Source organism: Microplitis demolitor, chromosome 5 (genome assembly GCF_026212275.2).
Source record: "Microplitis demolitor isolate Queensland-Clemson2020A chromosome 5, iyMicDemo2.1a, whole genome shotgun sequence".
Lineage (NCBI taxonomy): Eukaryota > Metazoa > Arthropoda > Insecta > Hymenoptera > Braconidae > Microplitis > Microplitis demolitor.
In genome coordinates, this window is record NC_068549.1 from 4,100,306 (window position 1) to 4,118,845 (window position 18,540).

Sequence of the window (18,540 nt, forward strand, 5' to 3'; positions counted from 1 at the left end):
ATAAACACATTAATTTATAATAATATTTACATTTTATATTTCTGACTGATTTGAGCTTGTAATAATTTCAATCAATTTGCTTTAAATTTCAATGACAATTTTTAACAGCACAATGATAATAATAATGAATTATTTTAAATTTCACCATTGTAATTTTTCGAAGTGAAAAAAAAAATGTTTTGGCACTCGTCCAAGCGTCATCAATCATCTGTTTTCACCCCAGGATTAACACAAAAAAAAATATGCAAATATGAAACCTCTAAAAAATAATAAAGAAGACTAAATTTCAAAATTAGTACATTTGTTAAATTGTAAATAATCACAAAATTTAATAATTCAAATGTTAAAAATAAAAAAAAAAATTTCCATTGAATTAAAGGGATGAATTTATTCCTGGAGTAATTTAATAATACATTTACTTACTATTATTATTATTAGTTTTTTTTTCTTTTTATTGACTGTATTTATTTCCAACCAATTGTTTATTTTGAATGCTAATAGAAAAATATAAAAAATATATAAATCAGGTGGCGAAGTCACTGGTGCGGGTTTTAACTTTTTGATGAGCTCTTGGTATGTTTCATGTATGTATTCAAATCCCGTATCATCTATGCAGAGAAGAGAAGAGAAAGGAGTGAAAGGAGAGAGATAAAAAAGTACAGCTAGATACAGGGCGCTGACCGCGTGTCCTATAGCAATTCCAGTTTCACCGCAATGCAGAAATATCTTGGTTTTATTTTATAAAAAGATATATTATTTGTATATTCATCACAGTCATGTTAATTTAATTTAAATACTAACATCGATAATTAATAAAATAAAACTACAGATGCCGTAATATATTTTTTATTAAATAATTTTTTTATAAAAAAAAATCTATTTATTTACAAGTATTAGCAAAAAGTTTAGTATATATTTAACCAATTTGTACAGTATTTTATTTATATATTCTACATTGTTCAATAAATTTAAGTAATAAATAAACTAAATCATTTAAAGATATAAATAATATCACATTCATTTTCATATAAAAAAATAACATGGATTCTTTGTTACGCTCTCTGTTAATTTAATTTTAATAATAACTTATTAATTTATTATTAATTACATTAATAATAAAAAAAAGTGTGCGAGTTTATTACGACTCTAAGCCTTTTTCATTTACAAAATTAATATTATAATTATAATATAAATTTAGTTTATCTATGTACAACAAATTTTTTATATAAATTTGAAACATTTTTGTTTGTCGTGTGATATTCGCGTTTTGAAGAGTATTGAATCTGCGCGGTATTGAGTATTCAGTAATGGCATGTATCCAAATACCTGCAATGTTTAATATTTCAATAGTAATATATCATTTTATTTTATCGTTGTTGTAATTTATGGCTGACCGCTTTCTTTCGAACAACGATCGACTGAGAGTGTATTGTTGTAACTTTTAATTAGACGTGTGGATAGTTCGAACACAAATTATTCGTATCGAATCAAATAATTCGAATTATTTAAAAGTTTAAAAATATATTACCTGAGCGAAAAAATTAATACACTTGTGACGTTCTTGAAAATGTGTATCGTCTTCAGATAATGAAACTGGACATCCAGGACATCTGAATGTCCAGCGAGATGTTACCTAATGTCAAGTAACAATAAATTAATACAGATACAATACAGAGTGCGTTGATAGAACTTTCAATGTCAGTATGATTACGGTTGCGATTGAATGCAATGTTCGGTCTTAATATCTGCCTATTTCCAAATTTAAAAATTATTATTTAAAATTAGTAATAAATAACAATAAATCAAAACCAGTCACCATAGTCGAGAGGATACCCGTGTAAAAAAATTTTTATTCATAATGAATTCAGATCTAAATTTCATCACGAAACTTAGATAGTGACACAAATATGACTTTCATCATGAATTTGTATCAACAATTAGCATCACGACAAAATTATGACTTTGTCAAATTGTTATCCGAGAGATCAGAAGTTCATTCACTGAATTAGTTTTACAATCGAAACTGATTTACGTAAATCGAGTACTTGATTGAAAAAATTTATTGGTAATTTCTGAATCGATAAATTTTGTAAAAGGTTTAATTCAGTAAAAATTCGGTTAAGTTGCTATCGAAGTCATCCTAAGTCCAATTCAAAGACGGAATAAATTAATTTTAGAATTGATACCGATTTACTAGACGGAAAGTTGGAGCAAATTCATGATGAGTTATATTTGTGCCACGATTTGAGTTTCGTCATGAAATTCAGATCTAAATTGATTATGAACAAAATTTTTTTTACACAGATAGTAATCTGGTGTTACGCGTTTCCATTCCCAGATAAAATAACCTTGACAAAATATCTCCGGACAAAATATTATTGCACTTTATAGAAAAATCCTTTATTTATTACTAGTGTTGAATTTATACCAGTAATTTAAATTACAAAAATTTTCTGAAAAGTATTAGTCTAATTTACTTTGAAAATAAAAACGTAGGCAACCAAATAGACTTACAGCTCGAATTTAGTAACTAACTAGACGTGGGTTTGAATTTCTGTCTCAACTGAAAAAATCACTTCTCTAATTTGACATTTATTAAATTATTGTACTGTATTTTAATGATTATTAATTACGAATATATTATTTTTTGTATTTTTTTCTATCGCAATCTATGTAAGGGCATATATATTAAGTTATTTGATATGTACATTGTATAAATACTTTGTAAATAAATAAAAATAATTAATTTACCTTGACAGGTGGTTTTCGTGTCAAATGAGATACCAAAAAATTCATAGCGATATCTTCGCAATTCATATACTCATCAACTTTATCTCTAATTGCCTGCGGTAGCCAATTAGTATAAAGATACATGTAATGTTTATGAATAAATGCAGCGCCGGTTAATACCATTGACAGTTCACATGAATAATTTGAATTGTAATTCCATGAATTGTGATAATTTTGATCCCATGCATGATAACGACCGGGAAAACCTACGACGCGATCTCTGTGTTCTCGCCATACCCTAAAAAAAAATCATCAAATTAAGTAGATTATTATTAATCGATAGAATTCAAAAATTAAAAAGTAATAAATTACCGAAATCCAAACATTATTTCGTCATGCCTTAAATGCGCATCGTCGTCAACGGATAACACAGCTTCAGTTTCAATAGTATCAAATGGTAAAAATCTATTATTTAAACTATTCCTTAATGCTTTAATTACCTTCAAAAATTATACTTGTAATTATTAATAATTAATTACAATAATTATAATAAAATTTATGGTAATATCAAATTTTGTTACTCAGTAAAAGCTGTATTTAAATTACATAATACATTTAGGATCACTTTTTGTCCCGCACCAACCCTATCTAAGATCATACCAAAATATTATTACCCCCCCCCCCACCCCCCTATAATGTACGTCATTCTTTAAAATTATCATCAAGTTTATATTTATTTTTATAAATTACATATAAACATTAAAAACACTTCTCATACCGTAACAAGTAGTGACAGTGTTGACCCCTCTCCTACCCTTCAATTTATTATGTAATTTAAGTACAGCGCGAGAGAATTATCTTCAGCCTCCTTCCCTTATTTTAAGGAAGCTTAAAGTCCTAGAAACCAAGTCGACGTCAGTTTTCACCCCCACTGTTAAAGAACGAGTCTAATCTCACGCCGTTACTACACATTAACATTACAAACCACAAATTACTGACAATTTCCGACGGCGACTTACTTTCTAGGAGGACTTAATATCAAGTTTTAATAAAGTTCTTCAACCTTAAAAATATTTAAATATCTTCCTTATAATTAGTGAACAAAAAACAGACTGGATTGGCTCGTGTAAAGTATGATTAAAAAATAAAATACGTACAATAATAGGTACACCAATATCTGGCCACCTGAGATCTTCTATCGGAGGCTTAGGGCTGTTCCAAACCACCAAAACTTTATTTAAATATGGCAGGCCATACAAACGAGCCAATGAATTAATAAGAACTTGTTCTCGTTCGTAAGTCAATATAACAATCGTGAATTGTTCACGTGGATAATTACCACCCAGTGATTCGCTAAATTCTTTACCCGCCCCACCAGCCCCTTTGCCAATCGGCCTGAACCCAACTTCGGATCCTAAAAAAATTTTACCACTTTAAAAACATAACAGAACCCTATCAAATTAAACAGCATATCATGTGAACAATGAAAAAATAAGTCATTAAACTTACCGATAAATTTAGCGTCACTAGATAATACCGTATCAAAAGGTAATTGGGGATAGAGATAAAAAGGATTAACCCATTCATTCCAAATTTCATGCCCGTGTATTAACATTGTCGTGTAATTCCGTTTGAATGTGGGTGAGGGATATGGTGGTTCCAATGGTCCCAAGCTTTCTTCGGCTTCAGGTTCCGCGACAATGGCGTCGGATTTTATTGGCACGAATGTTTCATTAAAAACACTAGGACTTGGTGACTGTGTTGCAGGAACTGCTGGTATACCCAGACGATCGCGTATTGATGCGACGATAGTATCAACAGCACCCTGTGCTGTAGCCATATATCTTTCCCAAATCAGTCTCCCCTGACGTCGCATGAACAGCAAATCGTTGTCCGGTATCGCGCGTAACAAAAAGTGCATTTCGGTAACACGTGCTTTGGGCAAAAAAATGACCGCGCGTCTCCAAGTAATCACTTCATTGTAACTCAAATAAATTTGATCTCCTCCTAAAATAACAGGAATGGCGCCCGATCTCAGTGCTTCGTATATTCTCGCTTGTATTGTCGAGGTCGTGACGAATGTCGAATTACTTGGCGCCAATATCAGTACGAATGTCGAATCTTTTAGTATTTCTTTTCTCGATGACTCAGTGCCACACAATGACCAGTCCGTAATTTTACTGGTTCCTCTATGACTGTGATCATCTGTCGCAGGTATGCATTCGAATTGAATAAAAAATTTGTCCATAACACCGGACATCATGTCGTTCAAATGTTGAACAATGAAATTATCTAGGTTATTTTCATCTTCGACACGCTCGAGATCTATTTCCGCGTCGTCGATAGGTCGCGAGGTCGACCCGGATGACGATAATGAAGACTTGATTGTTTTCATTTCACCTTGGAATGATAGTAAGTATTTACGTCGCGCGGGTACCATTGGTGCGCATTCTTGCCAAACATCGCCACCAGGTGGGCCAAGGATTGGCGGTACTATTAAATCGAAACCTGGACGATATTGAGATCGCAAGTATGTTGATTGGACTAGGATTGCACGTCCAGTGTCTATATTGTCTAAGATGTTGCCCGAATTTATTGATAGGTCACGACGTGCAAAATTCAGTAGGATGTGATTTCGTCCATCACCGCCCCAATAAGGGAGTGAATGGAGTTTTTTAATGCTCAAAGGATGTGTGAAGACTTGTTGATGTTGATTTGCTGCTGGGAGATTTAGTGGCAATGCTTCACCGATTAGCAGAATGTAAATGCATGCCTCAGCGGGATTTGAGGTTAAATGAGCGTTATAACCTAGAGTTTGTTTTATTGTTGTACGTAAGAAACCGTCAATGTCCCATGTGGGATTTATGACGGAAAATACATCCGGATCGTAGAGATAAATAGGGAAGCCACTGGTTAATGCACATCGGCTGTGGTCGAAGCAATTGTACATGCGGCAAGACGATGCTTCACTTGGTTTTAATTTCACGTTTGTTGGGACAGAGTTTATTAAGATCCGACGAGGTGGCGCTAGTTCTGGAGTGTTGCGTTCGATTGCTTCACGGTGAGCAGCTTGCGCTTGAACGAGACTCATTTTCAGCCGATCTAAATCCGTTTGTTGGTGAATCAATTCTTGCTTGAGGTCATCAATTTTTTGATTAAACCCTGAGATTTCGAGTTGAAGACGCTGGCGTTTGGCTTCAAGATCGCGAAGTTCATTGCTGACGGATACTTTTATTCGAAGCATTTCTTCGATGCGAAATTTAAGGTCGGAAGCTTTCATTGATGTGAAGTCTTCGAATGCTTCTAGCTTTGTACGATGCATATCCATACCGGATGTACTTGATTCTACCTTTAATATTATTCATTTTATTTTACTGTGTTAGTGATACTAACAATTTATAGGGTAACAACATCAAACATCTAAGTTATCTTCAGTGACCATATGCAATGAAATTACAAAAATTAATAGATTTTACCCCCACAGTGATCGATCAGTCTTCAAATTGTCAATTTAGTTACCAATTTATTATTCATTTTAGTAAAAACTTTAAATCAACGGATTTAAATGGAATGTTATGTATCGAGAATTTTTAATAGCCAATTATTGATTGTTGCTGTTACCCTATATTATAGAAAGTTAGTGAAATAGCTATTTGTTGAATTATTTAACTATAAAATATAATAGAAAATTAATAACGCATTCATATATATATATATATATATATATATATATATATATATATATATATATATATTTACAGCGTGAAAAGAAAAGGCAAGGAAAATAATATTTCCTAAAATATAAGATGTACACTGTTTTAATATCAATATACTGAAGCTACTGAAAGTGTTCTTTTAAGTTAGCACACAATTTCCACATCCCCGCGATTAAATAATGAGCATGCTCAGTAGTTTAACTGTATATGACTGACTCTAGCCGCATTACTATTCAATAAGAAAAAAGAATTCTTTTTCAAAATCTGATACTAATTATTAGAAGTAAAGAAGGGATATATATATATATATATATATATGTATATATATATATATCACTACTTTCCGTCTAATAAGATTATCATTTTTTGAAAACATTTCAAAGACTCTAAAAACTGTTGATAAATAACGATAATAGCAAAAACAGAAAAATCACAAAATAATCGTAAAATATGTTACTAATTGGATATAATTATGACTAATAGTAACATTAGTAGTTGTCTATGATGTGGACAATAACTAATAATTATTATAATTTACTTCGATAGGCAATTTTATATTATAAAACAATTTGTTCAAAAATTAGTGATGATTTTCTACCATAAACTGTCTTACATTAGATCTGATTAATTATCGAAGTGAATTGTTATGAATACTAGTAAAGTATAATACTGTCATATACTCAGGTACTTAGTAACCCAAATTCTATAAATTTTTTCCCCTAACGTCTCGACGTTGTATTATAACAAGGCATTATAAGGTAGAGACAATTTATAAACGATTTAAATACAATATCAACTGACATTTTAGAAATTATTTAAATGACTAATTTTAAAGACAAATTATCATTAAAAAATGATTATAATTACCTTTGATAAATAGTAATGTGTGAATAATGGCACGATGAATAATATCAATAACATTATTATAATAATTCTTGATAATTTGATGTGCGTTATCCAATAACACATCTCACGACGGTTAGTGCTCTGATAAAATAATGATGCTGATTCGAATGTACTTCCAGCCATTATTTTGATTAGAGAATGATATTATTTATTTCTCTCTATCTTATATTAATAAGAAAATATATAGATATCGGCTAACTGGTCATTACTGTAATCGAATAAAAAATAGCTATTTATACAGTTATATGATTAAAAATTATTGTCGTAGTTTTTGGATTGTTAACTTGAAAATAGTTTAAAAAAATTGTTAATTGTCTATACTTACCTTGAAAAACAATTAGAACAGTGGAATATTAGATCTAATTGTCGAACAACAATGTCAATCACCTCATAATTATTAAGAAGTGAATACTATTTTTGTTTCTGCACTTTAAATATTTCTTTGTCACAAGATTAAAGTTTTGAAATGACCGATAGGTTAAAAGTAATTTAAATAGATAAAAAATTTTAAATTTCATGAATTACTTGGTAGTGAGGTTAAACTAGTGTTTACTGCTGAAATTTTAAGTTATTGTATGTTAGAAGCTAAGATGTAGAGGATAAAATGGTAGAAAATGATAATATCGATAGCAGAATACCAGGAAATAGAAGCACCTATGTATGGACATGAGGTAAAACAGAAATCAGAATAAAAAGAACGAAGTAGCTGACATCTGTTGTTCGAATCCTAGCCAGTATTAGTAAAGTTACTTAAAAAAAAATTTGAAAAAATAGATGACACAATGTAAATTTATTATAAAACTACTCGCCGTTTTCGGTTTCGGAAGATCGAAAACGTTATTGCGTGCATACTTAGGCAATACTTGGGCTGGAGGAAAGCAGCCGGAGTGCTGTGACTTGGAATAGCCAGTAGACAAAATGGGGCATGATAAAAAATTGAGTAGTTGTTGATTAAAAAAAAAATTGAAAATTCTAACATTCTGAGGGGATTAATTGCATTTGAAATACCCTTCGTTATTAAAAGCGATCTGATGAGAATGAATAGGAAAAATATAATCAGATAATTTTAAGTGTAATGTTCTAAAAAATAGGTTTTTTATAAACACAACTCTTGCAGTAAAAAAAAAAAAATTCTTTGCTATTTATTAGAAGAAAGAAAAATATATTTTTATAAACTGCAGAATAGCTGATAAAACTAAAAAGTTATATAATATGGATTTTCTAAGGGTAATGGTATGGATTAACCTAATAGTTTATTTAACAACTGTAATAGTTATCATCATCGATATCTGTCGAAATAGTTCTAAAGCTGGAAATAATAAACGTAAGATAGATGTAGACCAAAAAAATGAAAAAACAACGAATTATCCAGAAACGAAAATAATTACTGGTGCTAACAACTTAAATGACAACAAAAAATCTATAGAAGCAGCACAAATAGATGAAATTCCCATCGATTCATCGGGAAAAAATAACTCCTCGAACATGAAAATAAATGAAGAAAAGTCTATTATCGAGTTCGGTCAATCAAACCCCGAAAAAGGTCAAACAAGATCACGCCTTCTTGAGGATGCTGCTAATGCGGTGGCTGCGCGAATAAAAGCTGAAAAAATTCTGTCTAAAGCTGAAATGGATGCGACAGAGGCACAAACAAAAGCCCAAACAGCAGTGGAACGAATTAAATCTGCTATATCTCTACTGAAGGAAGGTAAATTAAATCTCGTTGAAAATGAAGCTCGGGCCGCGGTTGGTCCCGCAACAGATGCAATAACCGCAGCTCAAGCTTTCAGTAGAGAAAACATGCCCATAAGTCCTGTTGTTATTAGTGAATTTCCCAACGATTTATCAACAGACAGTGATTTGGTATCGATCATAGCAACAGTCCGTGATAACGCTAGAATTGTTGACAATGTCATTGAAAAATTAAATTCTATGAAAGGAATCGTGAATTCCAGCCAATCTGCTGCTGAAAAAGTTATAACAAAAGTGCGATTTATTCTCGCCGCTGCTGATGTAGCTCTCGAACATGCAAAAGCTAACGCAGTTATGTCTGAAGCTACGAAGGCTCAAGAAAATTCCGAAGCAGCTTCGGCTGCGATTGACTTAGCTAAATTTCTACTAAAAAAAAATAAACTATATTTCGCTGAAAAAGAAGTTCAAAATGCGGATCGTTACGCAGCAAATGCAATAACAGCAGCTGAAACCTTTAACACAGACGAAAATTCCATAACTTTAGTATATATTGATGAACTTCCCACCGAATTATCAAAAGACAGTGATTTAAAATCGATCGTGTCAGCGGCCCGTGAGGACGCAACTGAAGTTAAAAATGCAATTATAACATTAATGTCTAAGGAAGCGATCATCAAATCCAAACAATCTGATGCTAAAAAAGCTAAGGCGGCAATTCCGTTTCTCCAAGCTGCGATTAAAGCAGCACTAGAACGACACAAAGCTGATAGACTGCTGCCTAATTTTAAAATGTTAGCTTCAAAGGTAGAGCAAAACTCCCTAGCCGCAACAAGTGCGATTGACTCTGCTAAAATTGCACTGCAAACCGATCGGCTAGATGACGTCGAAACGGAAGCTCTGAAAGCGGAGCGTTCCGCGATTCAAGCAATAGAAGAAGCTCAAAACTTTAGTTACGATAAGAATTTTATAAGATCGGTAGTCATTGATGAACTTCCCGACGAGTTATCAACCGACAGTGATATGAAATCGATCATGTCAAAAGCCGACGAGAATGCCGCCAAAGTTAGGGAGGCGATAAGAACGATTAATAATACTGAGAAAGCCACCGTCATGTCAAGTCAATCTGCTGCCAAAAAAGCTATGGCGGCAGTACCTTTACTCCACGTCGCTCTTCAAGCTGCACGGGAACGAAAAAAAGCTGATCAACTTCTGCCGAATGTTAAAATGTTAGCTTCAGAGGTAGAACAAAAATCCATAGCCGCATCGAGTGCGATTAAATCTGCTATGACAGCACTGCAAAACGATCGGCTAGATGACGTTGAAACTGAAGCTCTTAAAGCGGAGAGTTCCGCGATTGAAGCAATTCAGGTAGCTCAAAACTTTAGTTACGATCAAAATTCTATAAGTTCTGTAGATATTGATGATTTTTCTAACAATGTATCAGAAGGCAGTGACTTGGAATCGATCAAGTCAAAGGTTGAAGAAGACGGCGCTGAAATTAGGAAGACGATTGAAACAATAAATCTTAAACGAGCATCCATCATATCAAATCAATCCGCTGCTGAAAAAGCTAAGGCGGCAGTACCTTTACTCCGTTCTGCTGCTAAAGTAGCTATCGAACGTAAAAAAGCTGATGCAGTTCTTTTCAACGCTATTGAGGCAGAAGAACAATCCAAAGCAGCATCGAAAATAATTAAATCTGCTATGTCTCTACTGAAAGACGGCAAACTAGATCTGGTTGAGAACAAAGCTCTGGAAGCGATTAATCCCGCGACAGCTGCAATTGAAGCAGCTCAGAACTTCAGTAGAGATAAGAACTCCATAAATTCTCTAGATATTGCTGAACTTTCCGCCATTTTATCAACCGACAGTGATTTGAAAACGATCAAGTCAAAGGCCGATGATGATGCTGTCAACGTTAACGCAGCGATTGGAACAATAAATACTAAGGAAGCATCCATCGTATCAAGTCAATCCGCTGCTGAAAAAGCTAAGGCGGCAGTACCTTTACTCCGTTCTGCTGCTAAAGTAGCTATCGAACGTAAAAAAGCTGATGCAGTTCTTTTCAACGCTATTAAGGCAGAAGAACAATCCAAAGCAGCATCGAAAATAATTAAATCTGCTATGTCTCTACTGAAAGACGGCAAACTAGATCTGGTTGAGAACAAAGCTCTGGAAGCGATTAATCTCGCGACAGCTGCAATTGAAGCAGCTCAGAACTTCAGTAGAGATAAGAATTCCATAAATTCTCTAGATATTGCTGAACTTTCCGCCATTTTATCAACCGACAGTGATTTGAAAACGATCAAGTCAAAGGCCGATGATGATGCCGTCAACGTTAACGCAGCGATTGGAACAATAAATACTAAGGAAGCATCCATCGTATCAAGTCAATCCGCTGCTGAAAAAGCTAAGGCGGCAGTACCTTTACTCCGTTCTGCTGCTAAAGTAGCTATCGAACGTAAAAAAGCTGATGCAGTTCTTTTCAACGCTATTGAGGCAGAAGAACAATCCAAAGCAGCATCGAAAATAATTAAATCTGCTATGTCTCTACTGAAAGACGGCGAACTAGATCGGGTTGAGAACAAAGCTCTGGAAGCGATTAATCCCGCGACAGCTGCAATTGAAGCAGCTCAGAACTTCAGTAGAGATAAGAATTCCATAAATTCTCTAGATATTGCTGAACTTTCCGCCATTTTATCAACCGACAGTGATTTGAAAACGATCAAGTCAAAGGCCGATGATGATGCCGTCAACGTTAACGCAGCGATTGGAACAATAAATACTAAGGAAGCATCCATCGTATCAAGTCAATCCGCTGCTGAAAAAGCTAAGGCGGCAGTACCTTTACTCCGTACTGCTGCTAAAGTAGCTATCGAACGTAAAAAAGCTGATGCAGTTCTTTTCAACGCTATTAAGGCAGAAGAACAATCCAAAGCAGCATCGAAAATAATTAAATCTGCTATGTCTCTACTGAAAGACGGCAAACTAGATCTGGTTGAGAACAAAGCTCTGGAAGCGATTAATCTCGCGACAGCTGCAATTGAAGCAGCTCAGAACTTCAGTAGAGATAAGAATTCCATAAATTCTCTAGATATTGCTGAACTTTCCGCCATTTTATCAACCGACAGTGATTTGAAAACGATCAAGTCAAAGGCCGATGATGATGCCGTCAACGTTAACGCAGCGATTGGAACAATAAATACTAAGGAAGCATCCATCGTATCAAGTCAATCCGCTGCTGAAAAAGCTAAGGCGGCAGTACCTTTACTCCGTTCTGCTGCTAAAGTAGCTATCGAACGTAAAAAAGCTGATGCAGTTCTTTTCAACGCTATTGAGGCAGAAGAACAATCCAAAGCAGCATCGAAAATAATTAAATCTGCTATGTCTCTACTGAAAGACGGCGAACTAGATCTGGTTGAGAACAAAGCTCTGGAAGCGATTAATCCCGCGACAGCTGCAATTGAAGCAGCTCAGAACTTCAGTAGAGATAAGAACTCCATAAATTCTCTAGATATTGCTGAACTTTCCGCCATTTTATCAACCGACAGTGATTTGAAAACGATCAAGTCAAAGGCCGATGATGATGCCGTCAACGTTAACGCAGCGATTGGAACAATAAATACTAAGGAAGCATCCATCGTATCAAGTCAATCCGCTGCTGAAAAAGCTAAGGCGGCAGTACCTTTACTCCACGTCGCTCTTCAAGCTGCACGGGAACGAAAAAACGCTGATAAACGTCTGACGAATGTTGAAATGTTAGCTTCAGAGGTAGAACAAAAATCCATAGCCGCATCGAGTGCGATTAAATCTGCTATGACAGCACTGCAAAACGATCGGCTAGATGACGTTGAAACTGAAGCTAATAATGCGGAGCATTCCGCAACTGAAGCAATAACAGCAGCTCAAAAGCTTAGTATCGATACGCATTCGGTAAGGCCAATAAACATTGATGATTTCTCCGCCAACGTAGCAGACGGCAGTGCTTTGGCCTCGATCAAAACAAAGGTTGAAGATGACGCTGCTGAAGTAATGAAGGCGATTGAAACAATAAATCTTAAAGAAACATCCGTCATATCACACAAAGCTACTGCCGAGAAAGCCAAGGCAGCAGTACCTTTTCTTCGTATTGCTCTTCAAGTTGCGCGTCAACGAAAAAATGCCACTGAACGTCTTGTTAAGGCTCAGAAATCTGCTGCGGAATCAGCTGAGAATGCTAAAAACGCTGCTGCCAATTTTTCTCGTGTCGAAAAGTCTGAAGATCCGAGTCTGGCCGAATCAATCTCGTTGCAAGCCGATGTCGCATTGAGCTTCGCATTGCAAGCGATTGCGTACGCCCAAATATTCTTGTCGACAAAAAGATTAGTTGATTATGCTGCAACACAAGCTCGTAAGCTCGCAAAACAAATATCAGACGACTATACTGACATAAAAGCGATCGCAAATAAATTGGTGAACGAATCTGAAGAAGCCTCTAATGCGCTTGCTAAACTCGAGGAGTCTGTCAACACTAGCATGCATTCTGCTCGTTCAACTCAAACTGAAGCATCTAAATTAGTCGAAATTTAATTCTAAACACACACCGTTATCGCGAATTTCTTTCACCGTATTATATTCCTCTACTTATCTACTTATACTATTCACTTACTCAAATCATGCAACTTATTTTCATCGCAATTCTAATTCAGTATAAGAGTATATTCCGAACATAATCGTACAACGTTGCGAAAATCTATAGCTCACTACTCTGCTATAAGAATCCAGTGAGAATAAAAAAAAAACGTTTGCTCCGAGCAATTAATTTGTACATCCAAAAAACCAGGAAGAATTCACTTATCGCTTAATATTCTTAATTATCTTGATTGATGAGAACAATTAACTTTCATTTTAAAATTATTATGTTATTTTGCTCTAAACATGATTCTGTCGCGGTTATGAAATATATTGATAATTTTAGATTTATAACGCAAATATTACAACAATAATTTTCGCTGATTTGTGTTGTAATTAAAAATTGTATCGTGTTTCATTCTAAATCATCATATGGAAACACGATTAGAATATACGTCATCACAAATCACTGGAATTATCACGCAAACATATTGAAAATATTCAAGAAATTAGTTGAAAAATATATTCGCCATCGATTCATTTACGGCAATGCTCTAATTGACGAAGAAAGAATAATACATTGATAATCATTATAAATTATGTTAATTAATACAACCAATTTTACTGTATTCAAATATTATCATTTCTATTCTTATCATAACTATTAATAATTTATATCAAATTAATCGTCTCTTCCATTACTGTCGGTTTCGATTAACCCAGCTAATAAGTATACATATTAATAATGACACGTGATTATTACCCTTGCCGTTATTTTGTATTCATTTAAAAAAAATATTATTATTACTATGGACAAAATAAGATATTTTTATTTTTTCGCTATGAAATTTTATCATTCGTAGCAAAATCTACCAGTAATCCAAATATATTGCTCGCTCTAACTTCGTTGCGAATTAGAAGGGAAATAGTTCATCACAATCATGGAGTACTTAGTATCAATATAAAGGGCTCAAATTTTAACTGACGTCTTGTTTTATCTTACTGAAACTTTTTTGAGTGTGTGTCCTGGGAAGAAAAACTCGATTTTTTTTAATCGGTTTGATATATATATATATATATATATATATATATATATATATATATATATATATATATATATTAGGGTGGTCTTTATGAAAGTCATTTTCGAATTTTCATTAGCGCGCTTTATCAAACTCTTCCATATACTTCAAAAAAAAAAATTCATGTAAAGTTATAGCTTTTAATTTGAATATAAACCCGGCCCCCAAGACAGCGGTAGTTTTAAATGGGAAATCGCACGTTTTTTTTAAATCAAACTTCGAATATTTATATCTCTGGTAACATTTGATCAGAAAATTTGAAAGTTGACAAGAGCTTAATTACTTGTATGATGTTTGATAGAGCGTAATTGAAAAATTTATAGACAGCTATTTTCTTACTTCTAGACTCGAACAAATTTTCTAATAGGTTCATTTATTCTGAAATGTTTTATAATCAATATAAAATCACTCGCGAATTTTATCTGTTATCATAGTATATTTATTACAATACAGTAGAATATCTGATTTTTAATGAATAATTTTATCTACTTATGACAAAATCTTAAACTGTTGTGAAACGTTGGGAAATTATTATAATGATTATTAATCATAGAAAGACATTCCTCAACGCTTCAAAACAGCTAAACATTCTGTCAGAAATAGATGAAATTATTCATTAAAAATGACATGTTCTAGTGTATTTTAATAAATACACTGAGAAAAATGTCACGTGAATATGCCTGTGCAGCACAGTAATATTTACATTATAGTTTGTGTCCTGCCGCTCTTATACACAAACTGTGGAGTAATTTAATTATTACTGTGCTGAATAGGCATATTTACTTGACATTTCTCTCCGTGTATACTGTGATAACAGACAAAATCTACGAGTGATTTTATATTGATTATAAAAAATTTCAGAATAAATGAATCTAATAGAAAAAGTCTATCATTCGCAATTAAAGGAATGATTAAATTCAATCATTGGTCTCCTAAAATATAAATAAAACTCATATAAGTAACAAAAATGATAAAATATTTCGTTGATTACCAACGAACAGCAAAAAATTGGAAGAAAAAAAAAATTTGTTTGAGTTTAGAAGTAAGAAAATATAAATGTCCTGTCCATAAATGATCGATTACACCCTTTCAAACATCATGGGTGTAATCAGTGCTGCCAGAACGTGCAATATCCCCTCTTGAAGTGAAATAGCATTGACTGTAATGGCAGGAGGGGGTAAAAATATCGCACGTTCTGGCAGCACTGAGTGTAATTGAATTCTTTCCAAGTTTTAAATTTTTTCTTTAAAAAAAACAATTCACAGTTGTAATTATATTAATGAGGCCTGGAGGATATTCTCATTAAATCCCCCACTATTTTTAAATATTCAATTACTTTCAATAAATAAATCAGAGGTAATTCTTTTGACTCGAGTTCGAAAAAAATTAAAAATAATAATAATAATATTTAATAGATAAAGAAAAATATCTCATGCTCAAAATCACTCACCACGCCGAGAAACATCCAGAGCAGCAGACAATTCTTTCAATTTCTGTAAAAAAAAAAAAAATATCAACTCGATTAATAAATTTCTTGATCAACTAGAATATATATTTTTATGTAAATTAATTAATTTCATTGATAATTAAAATAATTCACCTCGGCGGACGTATTTTTCTACTTCCAGCAACCGGAAACAGCGACTCAGGATGTATTTTATGTACATTGAATAAAATCTCTGCTCTTATTTATCATATTTAACAGCCCACTCTAATATTTACACAGCCAACAGATTGAATTCTTTGCAACGACTGAAAGTTTATCAAAAGATTTAATAAAGAGCACCATACACTTTTTTTTTTACTTTTTTCAGATTAGCATGACCACGAAGACAATGATAATATTATGAACTTCGAAGCTTTTTATAAATGTTAAAACTTGAAGTTTCTCACCTTAAAGATATTCTGTAGCTCCGACAATTCAGGATTGAGTGTCAAAATGCATTATCTTCGTCTTTATTAAATATTTACAAATAATTTCACTCCTCTAGACTCATTCAATTTATATACAATGAGCAACTATAAAATAAACATAAAAGAATGATTATCACAGATTTTCATTTGAGAAATTACCCTTCTTTTAATTTTGGAACAAGAAAATACATACCAGAAATTTTTTCAATGATCTGAACTCAAACTGCGGTAACGGACCAGCTGATATGAATTTCTGCCATATTCACAGGTAATGTAACTCTCGTTAATGATGTAAATATGTATCTATTTTTTGTATTAAGGACATATATAGCCAAAAGTACACTAATTAAAATTGGAATTCGTGATATGAGCCTGATAGCTCAAAAAAATCTTTCGATGGAAGTTTACTGTAAAAACCGCAAGTCAGATAGCTGTATGTCGATTTTTCATAACGAGTTCTACCAGATTTATAACAAAAATAAATACCGAATTATTCCTGCCTACAAAATATTCTAAAGCTCTGTTTTCCTGCCTATTAAAAAATTCTAAGGTCTTTCGGTATATTTAAATCGTAACTGTGCCCATGATTTTGCTGAGGGATCGAGTTTTCATAAAATAAATTTAAAATTGAACTCGTTTTAGAATAAATAAGCACCCAGAAGTTCAACTCGAGTCAAAAGAAATCAATAAAAATCAATATAAATCGATAAAAAAAAAATATGCAGATAGTCACTCACCACGCCGAGAAATATTCAGACCAGCAGACAATTCTTTCAATTACTGAAAATGAAAAATAAATAAATTTATTAAACAATAAGAGATTATTTCGATATCAATTATTTCGTTAAATTCATGAAAATTACCTCGGCGGACGTAATTCTCTGCTATCTGCAACCAAAATCAGCTCAACAGAATGCATGAAGATCAGGAACTTCCAGATAATTTCACTGTCTTTTTTTTCATCTTGAAACTGCCAAATTCGCATCTGGGCGAAAGTATGTAGAGAACTACTGAAACAATGGACACAAAATTATCAGTAAATAATGGGTCATACTATTTAGCTTAACATTAAATATTGAAAAATAATTAAATGACAGAAGCTTACTTAGACATGTTAGTTTACACAATTATCATCTTTTTTTTGCTGCCACTTGTTTGTAGTCACAGAGTGTTGATGTCGAGTTTTATAAAATAAGACTATGCTCATTGATTTTTGGGATTAAAATTTTTTTGTTGATCGTTGTCTTTGCTTCTAGTATTTGAAGCTAGATCAGTAGAATCTGTCATCTCGATCTCCAAAAGATAGAATCATAGATAACCTCAGCGCTGCAAAATAACTAAAATTTTCTCTTTAATTAAATTTATTTTATTTAAATCTCTGAATTAATATTTTCTAATGACTCTTTTGGATAAATTTAATTATTTTGTTGAATAAAAAAAAAAATACGAAATAAAGTAATTTATGATGAATACTTGATTTCATTAGTGACTTCAATGTTGATAACAAAAATTTATTCGAGTCATTAACCAGAACCGAGCTATATTTATCTCTAATTAATTTTTCAAACTTTAGGCAACGAATTATAAAATAAAATAAATAAACTAACGTAGCTTACCCGACAACTGTTTGCTGAACGGCAGCCATGACAGTTGTGAGAATTGCCGGGTACCTGCCTGTTTGAACGGACGCTTGCGCACAACGCCAACGGTGGCTTTTCAAACTATGGCACTGCCATACATATCTTGAAAGTTTTAAATTTTTCTCCCGAGCGGCCATCTTGTTTTTGCTCAACAAATTTTTCTCAATCATCGTATTCATGCATCTTCATTTCCAGCCAACATCTTCCTATTATTTCAGCTCACCAGACCTGCAACATAATTAAATTCTA

The 18,540-nt window shown here is 33.0% G+C and overlaps 2 protein-coding genes and 1 long non-coding RNA gene across 8 annotated transcripts; 1 reads left to right on the forward strand and 2 right to left on the reverse strand.

Moving 5' to 3' along the window:
- Positions 1–941: 941 nt before the first annotated feature.
- On the reverse strand, positions 942–8,404 carry LOC103569026 (exostosin-3). 4 transcript variants are annotated; one of them, XM_008546101.3, is made up of 8 exons: positions 7,678–8,404; positions 7,314–7,560; positions 4,240–6,079; positions 3,888–4,144; positions 3,103–3,230; positions 2,752–3,028; positions 1,529–1,633; positions 942–1,326 (listed from the first exon to the last, which is right to left on the reverse strand). In XM_008546101.3, the coding sequence occupies exons 2-8, from the start codon at positions 7,473–7,475 to the stop codon at positions 1,222–1,224; spliced, it is 2,874 nt and encodes a 957-aa protein (XP_008544323.1). In that variant the 5' UTR covers positions 7,476–7,560; positions 7,678–8,404; the 3' UTR covers positions 942–1,221. The 4 variants fall into 4 exon arrangements, with proteins under 4 accessions (XP_008544323.1, XP_053595046.1, XP_053595045.1 ...); XM_053739071.1 differs by lacking the exons at positions 7,314–7,560; positions 7,678–8,404 and adding an exon at positions 7,060–7,257; XM_053739070.1 differs by lacking the exons at positions 7,314–7,560; positions 7,678–8,404 and adding an exon at positions 6,490–6,680.
- A 178-nt stretch (positions 8,405–8,582) lies between these two features.
- On the forward strand, positions 8,583–13,613 carry LOC103572327 (extracellular matrix-binding protein ebh). The gene has a single exon (XM_053739311.1). It carries the CDS (start codon positions 8,583–8,585, stop codon positions 13,611–13,613), a length of 5,031 nt encoding a protein of 1,676 aa, XP_053595286.1.
- A 2,559-nt stretch (positions 13,614–16,172) lies between these two features.
- On the reverse strand, positions 16,173–18,288 carry LOC106694246 (uncharacterized). Of its 3 annotated transcripts, XR_008403743.1 has the most exons (6): positions 18,268–18,288; positions 17,757–17,988; positions 17,515–17,658; positions 16,845–17,431; positions 16,631–16,756; positions 16,173–16,489 (listed from the first exon to the last, which is right to left on the reverse strand). It is a non-coding gene; the product is annotated as an uncharacterized LOC106694246 (long non-coding RNA). The 3 variants fall into 3 exon arrangements; XR_001345414.2 differs by having other exon boundaries at positions 16,173–16,756; XR_001345415.2 differs by having other exon boundaries at positions 16,173–16,756; positions 17,515–17,661.
- Between the last annotated feature and the right edge of the window lie 252 nt (positions 18,289–18,540).